Raw genomic sequence first — 17734 nt, forward strand, 5'->3', positions numbered from 1 at the left:
AATTATATTTTAAATGGGAATAAAAAGTACATTGAATGCTTAATTTCTGAATCATTTTGATCAATATTAATGTACTTAAGTGTGTACTCAATAAAAGTTAATTTAAAAAAAGGAGCTGTTTTGGTACATTGTTTTCAAAAATGCTGCAAATCAAGTTTCGTTTCTTTTTTGCCTACTATGGCAGGTAACACAACTTTTTTTTTATTATAATTAATTTAAGACAGAAAGTAAGATTTGTATACTATTGAATTTGTAATTTTTGTTGAGAAGAATATAATTGCATGTATAGAATTGGCATTTTATGTTTAAATTTCATATTGGGACAAAATCAAAGTCACTGATACTAACCAATTTCAAGCATTGATTTGAAATAAATACTGTACTAAAATTTGGATATATGTCCAATTTTATTGTGTTTTTTATCGATTTTATTAACACACTGTGTATTTAATCGAATTTATTAACACAGAAACTGTTCGTGTAGAACAGTTTCTGTGTTAATAAATTAATTCAAATATGGTGTTTTATGTTTTTTAAAGTGTTGATCACGCTGTAATTGGTCTTGTACCTGGAAGGTTCTGGATTCGAATCCCGCTTAATGCATAGGTGTAATCTATCTGTCCTTTTAAGGGTGACGTTGATCCACCTTAATGGGACCCACAAAACAGAAATAAACAATAGTGCCTGTTACGTGCCATATGTTGCCAAAAGTGGTGGGCATTGAAATAATATTTCTGAAAAATATTAATCTTTGGAATGTCTTGCACATCAAAGTCATCTTAAAGACTAACAGTTAAAATTGAGTCAGCTACTTTAAAAAAAAAAATCTTTTTAGTGTTTCAAATTTTATAAATTAGAATGTCTTTAAAGATTAACAGAATATTGTATTTTAAGTTTATACAATTGTATAATATTTTTATGCTCAAGTGACTGAATTAAATGATAAATTTTATATTATGTCTTTTGAGCTAACAATATGTCTTTTTAAATCTGTTCTGTCTCTTTCTTTTAGTATCCTGCTTTTTTTTTTTTTATGTGTCACGTTGATGCACTCTTTTATATATATAACGTCGTTGCCGAGAGGAAGGATGAAAACAGGTCTTAGGCAGGGAAAGAGGGCACAATATTTAATTTTTAGAGAGAGAACAATCATCAAAGTGACACAAAATCGTTGTGTTCTTCAATAAAAGTTAGTTTCCGAAAACTGTGGCTTTTCTTCAAGTCAAGTGCTAGCTTCTATTGTTCAATACTTACCAGTGTATCAATCAAATGACTTCTACTAACGTACTATTGGACATATTTTCTAAATTTAAAAAGTTTTTAATTAAATACAGTGGCATTAAATTCTAAATTGAAATTTATTTAAACTGAAACAGTTGCAGTGAAACAGTAGTAAGCTTGTATATAAAGTGAACTAAGTATCTTGGATAGATATTCTATAAAATAGCAGCATTCCCTTAATATGTATCTTCAAGAAATGATATATAAATGAGATACATTTTCTTTTGATAATTTTTATTTTTACCTTTTTAATTATTTTTTAGTGGTAAGTAAGAGTACAGCATATATGTAAAAAGCACAAAATAGGACACATTGAAGCATGTCTATTTTTTTCCGTTCTCATACAATCGACAAAGAGTATTGGTAGACAGCTTCACTCTATGATGGTGCAATCACATAAGGTTTATGGCAGCTACTAGTGGCAACATCCTGAGAAAAGGAGCAGCTAAAAGTCTTGTCTGCTTATTCAACTGTAAAATAGAAGCATTTTTCTTGATAAAAAAATTGAAATCATGTTACCTTAAAGTTCTGCAGTAAGTCAGAATCTAATCTAAGACATAAATTATATTAATATCTGACAACTATGCCAAATAATAAAGATCTTAATTATTTTTTATGAATTTAAAAAATTTACAATTATATCTAATACATATAACAAAATTAATGACTAAATTTTGACTTGTTATGGCACAGAGATATTCTTCAAAGCGAATGAGTATCTGTATAAATCATAGTAGAAACATGAAGTCCTGGTAAACATATCTCACAGAAAAGCTTTAAGCAGACAATGCTGTGAGATTATTCTCCGGGACAAATGTAAATCATCAGTAGAACGAACAGTAATGTAAATACTAAAAACAATTTTTTATTAAAAATCAAATTATATTAAATATTTAAAGAATAATTCCTTATATAATCCAGGTAAAAGCTAGAAGAGAACAAGTTGCTTCAAATTAGTATTGCACTCAAGATACCTTGTGAAAATTTCAATCGATGGCTAAGTATATAACTTAAAGCACAGTTTTTTAAATTGTAAATCTAAAAAGGATTGAAAACATTACTTCGAATCAACTTGAGTAACAGAGTGAAAGAGGATCATTTAACACGGAAGTATACATTTTAAGAGAAAATTTTTAATAACCAGGAAAGTATTATAAGCATGCACACATACAATTATATATAAAATAAAAAAAGCCCACGATTTATTAAATCTGGCTCATCCAACATCTTCCGGGACTACTTGCGACACCGTCAGAGTAGTTTCACTACTCTTTTGGGTGGAAGCACTACTCCAACTCATACTTTGGGATTTGGTGCATTCGTCCCTTAAAAAATCAAAACATAAAAAAGGAGTTGAAAAGGGTGTTAATATCTGAAGGCATGTTGATGCAGTTAACAGAACATTGGAGCACACATCCACAATTAGGCAATCGCTCTCGTGCTTTGCTAGTCTACCAAAAAGCTTTTATTAACAATAAAAAATTGGCCCAATTCCTCCATACATGTTTAACTTGTCATGAAGTTGAACTAATTCTCTCAACTCAATCTTCTAGCATTCAGGTGTTCACTCAAGTATTATAGTTATAATGGGTTTTGCAAAAATGAATTTTTGAATCCCATAGTTACAGTCTAGTAAAAGAAGTAAAAATTAAAGGAAGATAGATATAACTTAAAATTGTAACAATGAGAACTAAGTGTTGACAGGTTACTGGGTTACAAAGTTACATTGAGAGTTAAATTGTTAAAATTAAATAAACTATTGTTATAACAGGTTTGCTGCTCGGTTTCTTATTTTCAATTCTTTTGCAAGTCTCTAATTTAGTCAGGTTACTTACGTCTAAAAGAGAGGGGTAGTGTCTGATTAATCTTATTTATTATTTCTATTGTAGAATCCATCAGAGTTTAGACATAAATAACAGCATTTAAAGAACAAGACAATCACAGGATATTACATCACAACATTTAATAGTTAGTCACAGCACAGATTTTTTAAAATTTATTTTCTTTACATATGACATAAATGTACATATGACACGGCCAACTGCTTGATTGGAAGGTGCACTGCCTACCGTAGAAACTAGTTGCAGAACTGTGGTGAGCAATAATTTTGTACAAAATAACAGTAACAATTTTGTGCTTTTGTATAAACAGCTGAAGTTTATTTAAAAATGATGAAAGATTTCGCTTTTGTAAGAGATAATAAACCTGTGTATAGTTCATGTTGTAAATATACATCGTAAACCTTAGCTGATAATTGTCCTTGCCAGGTCCTGTGAATGTGCCATCTACATAGCAAATGTGAAATCTTTTCAAAAATCGTATTGAATGGCTTACCTGAACTTTATTATTAGTCATTAAGGTCAATTACAATTTAGGTTTGGAATTTTAGATTTAAGAGAAAGAAATACTAAATGGTTTCTGAATCTAAACTGCTAGTAATAAAATGCGCAACTGGATAACTATGACCAAACTCTGTAACTGAAGTTTATCTAAAAATAGGATAAATATTTGTGTTGTGAATTATGCTAAAGAGAGTTTACTACATCATTAAGTAAAATTTAAATAGAACATTAAACAAGAAAATCCATATTTCTTTTAGACTGCTCTTATATCTCACAACTTACAAACTTAATTCTTTATTCTGATCTTTTAGAACAGACAATTTCACAGACTGATGGCTGAAATAACTGACTTTTTAAAAAATTAACATAAGCAACTAACTTAACTTTCTGATACAAGAACAATGTTAACCTTAAAGGAGAAAAAATAAATCATCAAAAAATAACTAAAGCATCCCACCAATATTAACAAAAATATGGTTTAATGATAAAAGTTTATTAACTTTCCAGGCATAGTTTTCTTTTTCTCTTTAGCCTGCATTTCATTTAGGGTGAAAAAGAGAGACCTTATGTTATTTTGAATGCTTTATAAGTCAAAATCAGCTATACTGAATATTGATACATGATAATTCATCATTTATTATGAGGTAAGATTTAAATACTTTTAAAAATGATATTAATTTTACTTTTCCCTATTTTTAGAAATTGAATGCTAAAATAATAAATTTTTAAAAATTCATAAAGAAAAAAAGAAATAATTTTTTTAAATAATTAATATAAAAAAACAATATATTAATACATTTATTGTTTATTAATAAAAGAGAAAGATATTAACCAGCAAGACACTGTCTTTTTCTTAACCTGCATTTGATTAAAGACAAATATTGAGAAACTTAAAAAGATATTTATTCTGAACTTAATTATTTTATTAAAACTTTAATTTACAAACAGAACACTATAAAAATACAGTTTAAAAAAAACTCTTAAGGTAAAATGCCACCATTAATAATATTCAATCGCACAATGTCAGATTCGATTTAAGCGAAATCTTTCAAGTCTTGAAAAGTGATTTCACGTCGCTCTCTGAAACTGAATTTCGGACGAGGGTCAGGGAGAGACTGACCGAGGTGTGTCATCGGTCGATTAGCGAGAAATTCAAATCGGAATGCAGAGTCGCAGCCGAAATAGTGTTGAATCAACTTGCACATAAACAAGTTGATCTTATTATGGGAAAGGAAAACAACATTCATCCGACCACTGTTAAGTTCACTTGGTCGAGTTGCACAAAGTTTATTCTAAACAAACATTTCAGAATTTCAAGTCGAGCGCATCAGTACAGAAAACTATATTACGATAAGGAAAGCTTTGTTAACGTAAGGGAAGAGGATGTGAAGTATGCAAGAAAGGCTATAAAGCGATTGCATAAACTCAAAGTTATTGTTCAGAAGGATAATACGCTACCTTCCATAAGTCATTTAAATTCGTGTAAAAATAGCTTACGAAAAAAAAGAAATGTTTAAGTGATTTAACTATTATTCAAATTTTGCCTATTCTACTTTTCAGTCTGATTAGACGAGCTAATAATTCATAATACATTTATTACTTTAATTGAAATAATTAAGAATCTCATGAAATCAGCTTTGTAACAAAAATATTGCTAGCTGTTGAGTAAATAATACATGAAATTCATTCAAAATTATGTTTTGCAAAGCGGTACTCCATAATAGGGTTTTAAATAATTTATGATTTGAAATCTTTTTGGGAGAAAGTGAGATATTTTCTAATTATGCCAATTACAATCACCCAGGCACCAAAAAAAAAAATTTAAAGTTGCGCAAAATAATATATATATATATGTTGAGGCATACCCAGTTGTGGCTAAGAGGTATACCTTTCGAGTTGAGTTGGTCATCTTCTGGGGTGCTCTTCTTTTTTTAATTCTTCATTGGCTACTGCTTGTAAGTGACCAAAACTTGATGATTGTTTTAGCGTAGATACTGATGCAGAAATCATCCTATTCTTTTTTGCCCAAATACAAATTTATTGTTCAGAAAGATATGCTACCTTCAAGTGGCCTCTTTTGTTGCATTTGGTTTCCATACATGTAACGCATGTGTAAATGTTTTAAAACTAAATGTTAGAGAATCTGCTTCAATCAAATGTTATGGGATTGGTTCTTAAGTTATTTCATTTTTTTATAAAACTGGTGTGTTAAAAAAATGCTGAAGCAAATAAAAATGCAAAATTTAAAGTAATTTAACCGTTATTCAAATGATATTCTGTTTTGCTCTACTACAAAAGAAGGCTCTAAAGAATTTCCTTCTTTCTTTTTTGCATAAACTCAAAGTCATTGTTCAGATAGGTAAAACCTACTTTAAGTCATTTCAAATTCTGTGAAACTACTTTGCTGATAGAAATACTAAAGCAAAGAAGGATGATAGTTATTTGCAGAATTAGGGATGTAACAAGTCGTGATTTGGCCGAATATCTGGTAATTCTTCAAATTTTGCTTTTCTATTTGTATTTCAGAATATAAACTACAAGATCCAGAACTTAATTATATGTTAAAACTATTTCTCTTAATACATAGTAAAAAAAAGAGATTTTACATTATTCTTCATTAAATCTATTCAAATTTAAATCCCCAAAAAATTTTGTGGAGAAATACTTTTCAGAATATGGAGTAAAAAAATCAAATATTCGATATGCATTGTTATCATTCATGATGGCAATATTGTCGTATTGCACATACCTATGTGCTTAATTGGTTGTTTGTGCATTGTTTCTACATCTTGGCTTCATGCATCCTACAGTCCTGTAAGCATATTGGAAATAATAATATTAACAAGCAGTCATAGGTTGTGTACCTCTGTTCAGGGTATCTGGGCACCTGGAAACTACAAACTAATTTCGAATTTAACAAGGCAAACTTATTTTATCAGTAGACTTAATGTCAAAGACAAAAACAGGCATTTAACAAAAAACAGGCAGCATTTTAACAAAAATCTAAATCATACTTTGTTATAATAACCATAAGTTATTGCACTCGGCTGTACACCATATTGCTTCATTTCAAATAAAATTTTCACAGCCAAGGTTGGCTGACTATCCACATAACAACATCAACACTCTATAGCAAACCTGTGACAAAAACAAAAATTATTAAATCTACAGTAATTACCAATGGAATACATGAAAATATCATAATGATTTTATATATAATGGCCTTATAATATATCGGGTATATATGGGAAAAGTATTACAGTTTTGTCAGTTCAAATGAAAAAAAGTAGTTCTTTTCTCTGAGATAAATGAAGAGAAATAACATTAAAATAATTCTTCCTCATTGCAGTTCTTATCATTGAATTATATTAAATATCAAAAAATTTTTGTTCGATTTTGTTGTCTTGTATATGGCAGTACTAAATATTTCCAAAAGTTTCGAGATTGAACTTTGCGAGTTCTGGAGACTGTATGAGACGTCCTTTGGTTCCAGAGTTTGTCCTTTTAGTCAAATCCTGTTTAAGCGAAAATTTTTATGTATCGAATATTTTCCAAATCTCCATAGAAAACATTGATTAAAAATACTGATTTTATAAAATGGGTAATTCAATTTAACAAAGGTGAAAATAAGCAACTAGTCTCATTTTATCGCATGATCAAAACACTTTTCCATACTTCAAACAATGTTCGCAGAATTCAAATATTTTTGCATCTTCAAAATAAAAAGTTTCAGATATTTAAGGGACATGTCAAAAAAGACGAATCATTCGGAAAGAGCCACTCTGTAAAGACTAAACCCAACCCACTCATGTTACTGCGGACGATGATGTTAGAAGATGTGGAACATTGACAGAACATGATATTGTTCTTATCATTCAAGAAAACAAAGAAAAATCGCTTCTTGACAGCAGCGGCGATGAAGAATGTTCAGAAGAAAACTTACCCACAGCTTCACAAGCCTTGGTCAATAGGGAAGCATTAAAGAGATACTTATTGACACAAAAAAACTTAAGATTCCTTTTTTGATTACGTGCATATTTTGAAGAAGTTTGTAACTTCTACTGCAGGGTTCCTACTCTTTTAACAAAGCAAAAATTAAGCACTTTTAAGGACCATATTTTGAAAAAATAAAGCACTGATTTTAAAAAAATTAAGGACTTTAAAGATAGTATGATTGTTTATCATCGAATATACATATGTCACCAGTGAGTGCAAATTATTTACCTTTTTAAAAATATCAATAAATAAAAAAATAATAAAAAAACTATTTTATTATAATTTAAGAACTGATATAATTGTATTAATTTATAGGGCTTGCCAAAGAAGTACTAGGTAATTTTTGCAAACTTGGGTCAGATTTTTTATAAAACATTTTCAGACAGTTAAAAGTTAACGCCTTTCAGATTGTAAAAGTTAACATACGAAACTAACCTGTATTCCATTTTTAATGATTTCATTGAAATTTAATTGTAAAATTAAGTGCAGAATTTAAGATTTGAAATTTTTTTCATGCATATTAAAAAAAAAGAGTAAGTAACAAAATTTGGCAAGAACATTGAAATAATTATAACAACAAGTTTTTATATTCCGCTACTAGGTCAGCAAATGTGTCAGATTTACTTTTATGATGAACTTTAACAAAATTATTTCCAGCCAAACCAGTTATTAAGAATTAACTTTAATGTTACTAAATATTCTGGCGAAAAACAGGAAAATTTTTTAAAGCAACCTAAAATTGAACAAAAATTAAAAACAGTATATTAAGTTGCAATGTTAACTGCATAAAATTATTATTAAAATCTAAGGATCATTCCGTTGAGTAGATTTATATTTTATGTAACAATTTGCTTATCGTTAAGGAATAAAAATAGCGTAACAATCTAAAATTTTAAAAAAAAACTTGCGATTTTCATCAAAAACCCCAAAGAACTCCATGTTTTTTATGAAAAATCTAGGTGGGCTTGGATTTTTCAAACCCTGTTTCTTACAGATCTGTTTACTTATTAGTACAATCATGAATTTTAAAAAAACATTATGCTTTCTGTAAATTTATGTTTACTTATTACACATTGAATTATTATACAAATTTATTTAATTCTTCAAGACTTTAGGATTATATATGCTTAGGATTATACATGCAATATATTATGCTTTCTGTAAATTTACGTTTACTTATTACACATTGAATTATTATACAAATTTATTTAATTCTTCAAGATTTTAGGAAATAGTTTTAGTTATGGATTCTTGTTCAAAAATTTTTGTCATACTTCTTTTCTTAGAGTTTTACTTAATCCTTACAAGCAGATGCGTTACCAGTAGAACTGAATTTCTTGAATTCTGTCAATTTTGAAGGTTAGTGTGAGTCTTTCACTTAGGTACCTTAAAACTGCTCCCCCCCCCAAAAAAGCACTATCTTTTCCATGTGAAGTATTATCCTTGTTCACACTATTCTTTTCTTTTAGAATGCTTCACTCTCCTCATAGAGTATCATTCTGGGCAAAAAGGTAGAATATATTAATGAAAGAACCAATATATTAATAACTGGACATACTTTCTTCCCCTTACCTATAGTTTCCCCCTACACACATTAAGTTTTATAACTCTAAAATGTTTTACCTGTAATGCATGGTCTAATTCTTTGTGTAAATGTAATGCATGGTCTAATTCTAAGTGATAAAAGGACATTTTGTTTTAAAAAATTGAATTGAAATATTTTTTCTATCAACTATAGTGATGCTAAAAAATTAAGGACTTTTAAAAACCTTGTACCAAAATTAAGTACTTTTAAGAGCCCTTATTTTCCAAAATAAAAACAACAATATAGTTAAAGAACAACATGATTAAATATGGGAGAAAAAAAATGAAATCAAATAAATAATGATGATAAATTGGAATAATTCTAAAAGAAATTAAAATACCTCATCTAGTTGGCAAATTTTATATTTTTGAATTTGAGCCAGAACGTCAAATGAAAGTCTAAGTGCACTGCTTTTGGATGGTGAGTTTCTTAGTAATAAATGAATAAACCATAAACTAAAGCAGTAATTCACCAGGCACCTATAGAAACACAAAAGACTATTACTAATTTAATTAAAAACTATTATTAATATTACTAAGACTATTATTAAAGACTATATTATTAATATTACTATTTATCACTTCATATGTTGCACAAATATATTATATGCTATCCTTTTTGATAGGATACACCAGAATACTCCCTGGCATCACTTAGCAACGTAAAAATTTATCAAAATGTGTAATATTATGTAATAACTGAATCTGATCCTCAACAATCCCGCTTATACTATTTTATGTGTAGATTTCAAAATATAATTTCTCTTATTATCAAAATGTGTAGTTTGTAAAAATAATTAGAGGCATTCTCTGAGGCTAAGAGACAACCTCTGCGCATAAATTTTTTTCAAAAAAATTGCTAATTGATTAACTTGAAAGCTTTTTTCCATAACTTCAACTGAAATTATGAGGAAATAAATATTTAAATGTACAGGTATTAAAAGGTATTTACTTAAAAAAATAATGTAAAAATTACTTAAAAAATTTATTAATATACCAAACCCGAAAAAAAGAAGATACCTTTAAAAATTTAGTAAGTTGAAAATAATCTTAACAAAGTAAATATTTGAAATAAAAATCAAAATTAAAACTATAAACAAATAATTTTACCAGTGTTTAATTACTATTTAAATAGTGAAATAATTCTTTTCAAAATGGAATATGAATAAAAAGGCAGTGTTTTAAGAGAAGGCGGCTTACTCTTAGAAAAAGAGAGCATTTATAGGGTACAGGGAGGCAGGTCGTCTGTTTAAAAACTCTTAGGGAGAACAGTAGATACACACTTCGATATTGTGCCTTTCAAAATGATTAAAATGTTGAACTGGATAACAATGGTGAAATAAAGTTTATTTGATTTCAAGTTTTAGAAGCTACTGCAGTACCACTTTTGATAGCTTTCATAGTAAATAATGAAAACTCAATAATTGTATTTTTATAATAGTTTTACAAATATAAACTAATTAATAAGTAGGATACTCAGTTATTACCACCCTGAATATACATTATTAAAATTTTTGTCAAAAATTATTTTAAAAAGAATTATGCATGTTAGGTGACATAAATTAATATTTTAAAAAAAAGAAACAAAATGTTATCAGGATATGATGGATCACCATTTAAGACAATTGGATTAAAAACTATGGGGCAAGGCAAAAACATTGAGGTGTTTCTGATACTTTTGTTTCACTTTCTCTGATTTTTCTTTGATAATCAAACAGGTTATATATTTTTAATATATCTTTACCAGCCAATGATTAGCTAATTACAATCGAATTGTTTCTTTTTTACTAGTTCAAATAATTAAAAAAAAATTTTTTTGCAATCAATAATTTGAATATTAATTTGATTGCGTTAAATTGCAATTTTTTTTCCACTTCTGACGAGGATTCAAAAATTATATATTAGGATCAGGGATCTCTCTGTATTGTCAATATATTATATGCATAGATAATAATTGATAAAGAAAACATTAGTTAATATATATTATATTTAGTCCTTAGTGAATAAATTTAAGAATATTTAAATTGCATAAAGTAAATAATTACTTAATCCACATCGTAGGAGTTTCAGAATGTTTTCTATCAATCTAAAAAAGCAAGTAAATATTAAAAAGTTTGAGCACTAATGAGTAACAACATGATCAACATACAAAATTAAAGAATGGTAAAAAGAACAAATGTGTAAAAAATGTTTTGTATGAAACTGGCTCACGTAAGTGCAAATAAATATTTCTTAATAATTTTTTATGTTAAAATAAGTCAATTTTTTATTCAAAACCATTTTGAACACAGGTGTTATTTAAGTTTTCCAACAAAGTTTGAAAAAAAGTAGTGACTCCATTTCAAAAGTAGTTTATAGTTACTACTGTAGTCATTTTTCTGATAAACGTTTTTATCAGTTAGTGACTAAAGTTAAAGTTTATAACTGCAAAATTAATATATTCGTAACAAACTTGAATTTTATACAATGATATTAAAAATATGGAATAAATCCCTGCATAGGTAATCAAGGAACTGAAAACAAGTTCGTTAATTTTTTTTTGTTTGCAAGATTCTCTCAATTTATAAATTGAGAAATTTTATAACTTTTATTAGAAACTGATTTAGAGATGCTTTAAAAGGGAGTCTCTCATGGATTTCTCCCATTTTCTTGTTTGCTTTCTAAAAATAAAATTAAGACAAAAAATAAACTGCAGATGCTAATAAATTTTTTCTCATCAACACACAAAAGAATATATACATTGAAAAAACTTACGCATTCCTTCTTTTATACACTTTACAAGTCGTTTAGAAGAAAAGAAAAATTAAAAAATGTGAAATCATGAAGACAGATGATAATATCGTGAACATGGATGCATCAAAAAGGGGTTAATTAAATTTACGTTTCGAGATTCATGCGTTGTAATAAATACGGAAATCAATCAATAATAATATCAGTGGAAATATTTATTAAGAAAACGATAGAATTAATGCATCAAATAAAGAATACTTAGGTTTGAGATTTGAATATTCTGTATTATAATATTATCAGAATTTTCAAAAATCAATCAACAGTAATAACTGCCAAAAAAAGCCAGATCCATATGTTCCAATGTTAGGCATCGTAATTATATCAAAATTTTAAAAAAACCTGAGAAAATTAACTAAATTGACAGTAAAAGAAAGAAAAAAAGATTGTAACACAGATTTACGATGGAGTCAAGAGTGTTAAAAAGTCATTTCTCTAAGAAATCTGCATACAAAGAGCTTCATGTAACAATCTGCTTAGTTTTCCTTATGGATTTGAATTCAATTTTTTTTGTATTACTTCTTTTCTTAGGGTTTTACTTCATCCTATAAACATAAGCACTACCAATAGAACTGAATTTCTGGAACTCTGTCAATTTCGAAGGTCAGTGTGGGTCTTCTACTTAAATACCTGAAAACTACCGACCTCAACCAATACTATTCTTTACTTTTAGAACGCTCCACTTACATCATGAGGTACCATTCTAAACAAAAGGAAGAAAATATTAATGAAAGTGTCAATATATTAATGAAGGAAGGACACGATTTCTTCCCCTCGCCCTCTCACACACGTCCCTTCATGTATGCTCAACCCTACATGGTCTCATTCTAGGTCAGGGATGGCGAACCAATGGCACGTGTGCCATTTATCGCACCCAACACAATATTTTGGGCATGCCACCGATCACATTTGTTATTACACTATGAATTGTTATTACTCAAATGCTATTACACTATGAAGCATATGTAACAATTAAATTAAAATTCACAAAAAACACGCAAAATAATAAACAATTATTAATGAAAAAAATTAACAATTAATGCTAAAAAAGCAATTAATAACCATAAAAAACAAGCTAACAATAAATGAATAACAAAAAAAAAATAAACAGTCCTGCTTAAACTAACATCTTACAACCTAATATAAGTTATTTGTCATCTAATCTGCAACAACAGAAGTCACACTGATGTTACTTTAAGTTGAATTACGCGTATAACTGAGACATTGTAAAATATTTTTTTCCTCAATGTAATTAAAGAGTTTTGAGTTCACAGTATTTAGCATTATTATTTTCCCAATAATCACGAAGGGAAAATTATTTGACGGCACGTCTGTGACCTCATTAAACAATTTTTTGGAAAAAATGGCACGTTGGTGTATAAAGGTTCCCCATCCCTGTTCTAAGTGATACAAAAACGATATTTTGTTTTAAATATTTTAACAAGACTAAACAATTATTCCTATTAACTTAAGGGATACTGAAAATTAAGGACTTTTAAAAACCTTGAACCGAAACTAATACTGTGGAAAACCTTTTCAACTATTAAAAATTGTACTTTGGTTTAATACTTCTTAATCAAAACAAACTGTTCTTAATTAAAGAAATGTTTTAATAATTTTGAATGTAAACCAACACTAATTATTATTTCTTTTAACAAAGCTATTTCTGGACGATCCCTCAGTCAACCATTTTCAAATATTGTGATAAACTCCTTGATTCTTCTGCTTTTGAACAATAAAAATAGAAAAAAAATTGTGCTAAATTATTTTTATTTAAATGTAACATTTCATTATTAGGATGCCATACCGCAGAAGAAAATGTTCATTGCGAATTCTCTTTCTCCTTCAGTACTTATTTAAAATTTAATCGAAATAAAAAGTTCAGACAAACTTGAAGTTTTTATTTCATTATGAGGATGCCATACCACAGAGTGTCATACCGAATGCTCAAAATATTAAAATGCAAACAAATTATTAGAAGAGAACTTCTCCGTTGCATGATACTAAGTTATCATCTTATAATTTATTTAATTTGTATATTTTAAATTTTTCTTCTCAGTAATTCGATATTTAAGGCTTACTCTACGTTTGTTTGAATTCACTTTTTTTACACTTTAAATAAGTAATGTAGGAAAAAGAGAATTTGTGCACTTCTGATTTCTTGTTTGCTTCGCCGCGCCGTTGGACTATTTGGCATCGGACTAGCTTTAGGACAGATTTCATTGGATTTTTATGAAACAACTGAGGTTTCAGAGTACCAAATTGTTTGTACCTGTACTCTAGGCCAGAAGGTAGGCCAATGGGCTCAGGAGGTTCGACAAACACAGTTCTATCGCTCACCTGAGATTCGTCAATTTCTAAAAACTTCATGTCACTAGCAAAGGAGTCTATTTTCTCTGTACATTCCTTGAAGAATGCTAAGCTCAATAAATCGAATTAACATTTGAATCTTTATTACCATGGAAAAAAATCTGCCATAAACTTTGTCCCGACAGTTTCAAATATAACAATTACCGCATATTCCGGCGTATAACGCGCACTTTTAATACATAAAGTAACATTGGAATTTACTGGTGCGTGGTATACGCCGAATATAAAAACTTATAGATTAAAAGGATTTAAATGTAGAAAAATACTTTTATTTTAAAGAAATAACATACCTTTACCTATATACTTTATTGATTTTCGTTATTACATAAATAGTTCATTATATTCGTCTTCCGTTATTTCTTCAGGCACGTCATCACAATCTGTTTCGTCTTCATCATCTGTGTTACCCTCATCCATAAATAAACAGTCATCTTCTGATCCGTCCAGATTATTTTAAATGTTGCATTTTTTGAATGATTTTCTAACCATCTCAGGCTTAATTTCATCCCATGCTTTTAATATCCATTCGCACACTGTTTCCAAACTTGCATGACGCATAAGTCCTACTTTCGTAAAGGTTTTCTCGCCCTCCAACATCCAAGTGTTCCACTGTTTTTTTAAATTGGCTTTAAATGGTTTGTTTAAGCAGAGGTCCAATGGCTGAACTAGTGGTGCCATTCCGCCCGGAATAACTGCCATATCGGTGTTACATTCCTTCAACCATTTTTTTGTATTATCTGTAGGGTGAGACCTAAACATGTCCCACTCTAAAAGGCTTTCTGGTTTTCTTACACAACCAGGACGGATTTGCCAGACATTTTTTACCCACAATTTAACACCATTTTCGTCCATCCAGCCTTTTTCGTAAACATGAACAAAAATACCTTTTGGAAAACTAAATTTGGGAAGAGTATATCTTAAAATTTAAAAAAAGTATTAGAAATTACGAGTACGCGTTATGCGCCGGAATATACGGTAAGTAAAAAAACCTTTTTTCTCCTCTCTCACAGATCCACAGAATAAAAACACAATGGACAATGGAAAAAAAATGAAGACATTCATTTAGAATAAATTTTCATGGTACCCACTTTTACACTGTTGTTGCTGTTTTCAGAGAGTAAAGTAAGATAAAAATGGCAAGCCAAAAGTAAGAATTCAGGCCATTAACAGAAGAGCAATTATTAGAAAACTACACTTCTCTTTGTAAAAAATCAACCGTTCAAATTTTTGAGCCATTTCAAACTCCCTATTAAATGACACTAAGAGGTTTTATATTAAACTAGATGTTAATTATGATTTTTAATTCTTATACTGATTAGCTACCATACTACTAATTCTTCAATTGAATAGCACATTGCTTGCATAAGTAACATATGAAAAAAACTTTGCGTAAAAGTAAAGAGGCTGTCAGCAGCTAACTGGTTTTAAAAAAAAATACTGCAACAATTTAAAAAATATATTCATAAAAATTTTAAACCCAGGTTTTGTTATTTTTATTTTTATTATTATTTTTCTTTTTTTTTCCCCTTTTTTCATTGTTCTGTAATTTTTCCCTTGTTTTCTCTACATTTTGAACTTATTTTATAAGTTCTATTTACTCGCAGCTTATGCACAATAAATGAAACTTTTTGTTTTTCTTAATATTCTTTGTGTTTTTTTTGTTTTTATTTATTATGCTATATATATATATACATATATATACTTTTTCTTTCACTGTTTTTTTAAAACAATTTTCTCTTCTTTTTATTTTACAGCTTTTAAAAAAAAAAAAATCAAATAAATAAATAAACAAATTAAAAAAATAATCAAATTTACTTGAGCCGGTGAAATGAAAAAGTACCAAAAAAATATAATAATAACAATAATACAATAATAATCAAATAAAAATAAATAAAAGCACATAAGTAATAAGATAAGATAATAAGTAAGAATGAGGTTATTCTATGAGCAGAGCTATTGATGGTCTAAATTTTATGGGAGAAAAATTAATTTAAAATAAGAGAAGCATTCAAATTGACACAATGCTTACGTCATTGGTCGCTGCTGAACAACTTGTCCAGGAGTAGGGACTGTTAATGTATAAATATCCAAAGATTGTAGAGCATACATCAATCTAATAAAAACTAGAGTTTCTTTATGTTGGTACTGCTTACTTGGATTAGTGTTTGAATCTGAAACAATTTAAATAAAGGAACAAAATTAAATGTATAATTTGATAGGGAACACATATTAAAAAAATAGTAATAGCAAAGTCAAATATTCAGGTAAAAATAGTATTTAATTTGTAAAAAAATAGCATAAAACACAAAAAATAATGCAGTTTTTTGTTTTTTTTAATTTTTATAATGATAAAAGAAATAACTCAAATTTTATGAGAATAGCATGATAGTAGAAATACGAACAACATTCACTTTTTCTTTGAGAAGAATGTAACCTTAGAAACTCTTTTATAATTTTGAAAACTATATAATTTTTACCAGACGAATATCTTACTATCAAATTTTATACTTACACCCTATGGTGACTGCAGAAGCATTGCAACATAGCACAAAAAGATTAAGAAAGTATGCCACTAGTTATACGCTGCATTTTTTATGAGTTACAACAGCGAACAGCAAAGGGGAAAAAAACTAATCAAAGTGATATTTTGATATAATCATAGAGACATGCAATTTTAATGGTATTAATATAGAAAAAGGAATGATTCTGACCATATTTTTTTCAGTGTAATTAACAAAAATTAAAAAACTACTTTTTTAAAATAATTTGTTTAAATAGTTTCGATAAACTATGCTTTAATGCAATTCCAATAAAGCATGTACATTGAGGAATATGTAAAACAGTTTGAAATATCCCTTTAGTATTAAAATTAATATTATTTTTTTAAAGCATTAAAATAAGTCAAATATAGCCTAAAAATATGAAGAAAATTACATGTAAAGGTTTATATTCATCAATGAGAATAATTTTGTTTCTTAAATATTAAAAATCAACTTGAAATTTTAAAAAAAAATTATAAGAAATTAAGAAACAATTCTGTTAAACATAACATGCATTTCATGATAAACAGAATCATAAAATTAAAAAAAAAGCCATAAAAATCACCTGAAAAAAATATTTAACTTAAAAAAAAAATCTATTTTTAAGCACTATTTCTGATTTTAAATTCACATCACACAGAATATAAGCTAACTTAAAATTTCCCCCAAATATTTTTTTTTTGAAAATATATATAAAATAGAAAGTTTAACTATGACAATAAATTAAGATAAAAATAAATTACTGCTTTTGAAACTGCCATGCAATTTGAAAGTTCAATATACATTTTATGTATTGATAATAAAATTAATAGGAAAATTAAGAAAAAAATTCAT

The 17734-nt window shown here is 28.0% G+C and overlaps 1 protein-coding gene across 1 annotated transcript; it reads right to left on the reverse strand.

Annotated features, from left to right (window-relative positions):
- Positions 1-1498: 1498 nt before the first annotated feature.
- Positions 1499-16530, reverse strand: LOC147803234 (DENN domain-containing protein 4B-like). The gene is made up of 5 exons (XM_087150629.1): positions 16390-16530; positions 11249-11289; positions 9545-9683; positions 6638-6761; positions 1499-1751 (listed from the first exon to the last, which is right to left on the reverse strand). The coding sequence occupies exons 2-4, from the start codon at positions 11257-11259 to the stop codon at positions 6726-6728; spliced, it is 186 nt and encodes a 61-aa protein (XP_087006755.1). The 5' UTR covers positions 11260-11289; positions 16390-16530; the 3' UTR covers positions 1499-1751; positions 6638-6725.
- Between the last annotated feature and the right edge of the window lie 1204 nt (positions 16531-17734).

This window comes from Parasteatoda tepidariorum, chromosome 9 (genome assembly GCF_982258835.1).
Source record: "Parasteatoda tepidariorum strain Cologne lab strain chromosome 9, Ptep-v5.0, whole genome shotgun sequence".
Lineage (NCBI taxonomy): Eukaryota > Metazoa > Arthropoda > Arachnida > Araneae > Theridiidae > Parasteatoda > Parasteatoda tepidariorum.

Excerpts from the sequence above, each read along its gene's own strand:
- LOC147803234 (XM_087150629.1), bottom strand. Across the intron at positions 6,762-9,544 it reads AAATTTGCCAACTAGATGAG|GTTTGCTATAGAGTGTTGAT; the intron begins GTATTTTAATTT and ends TTTTTGTCACAG.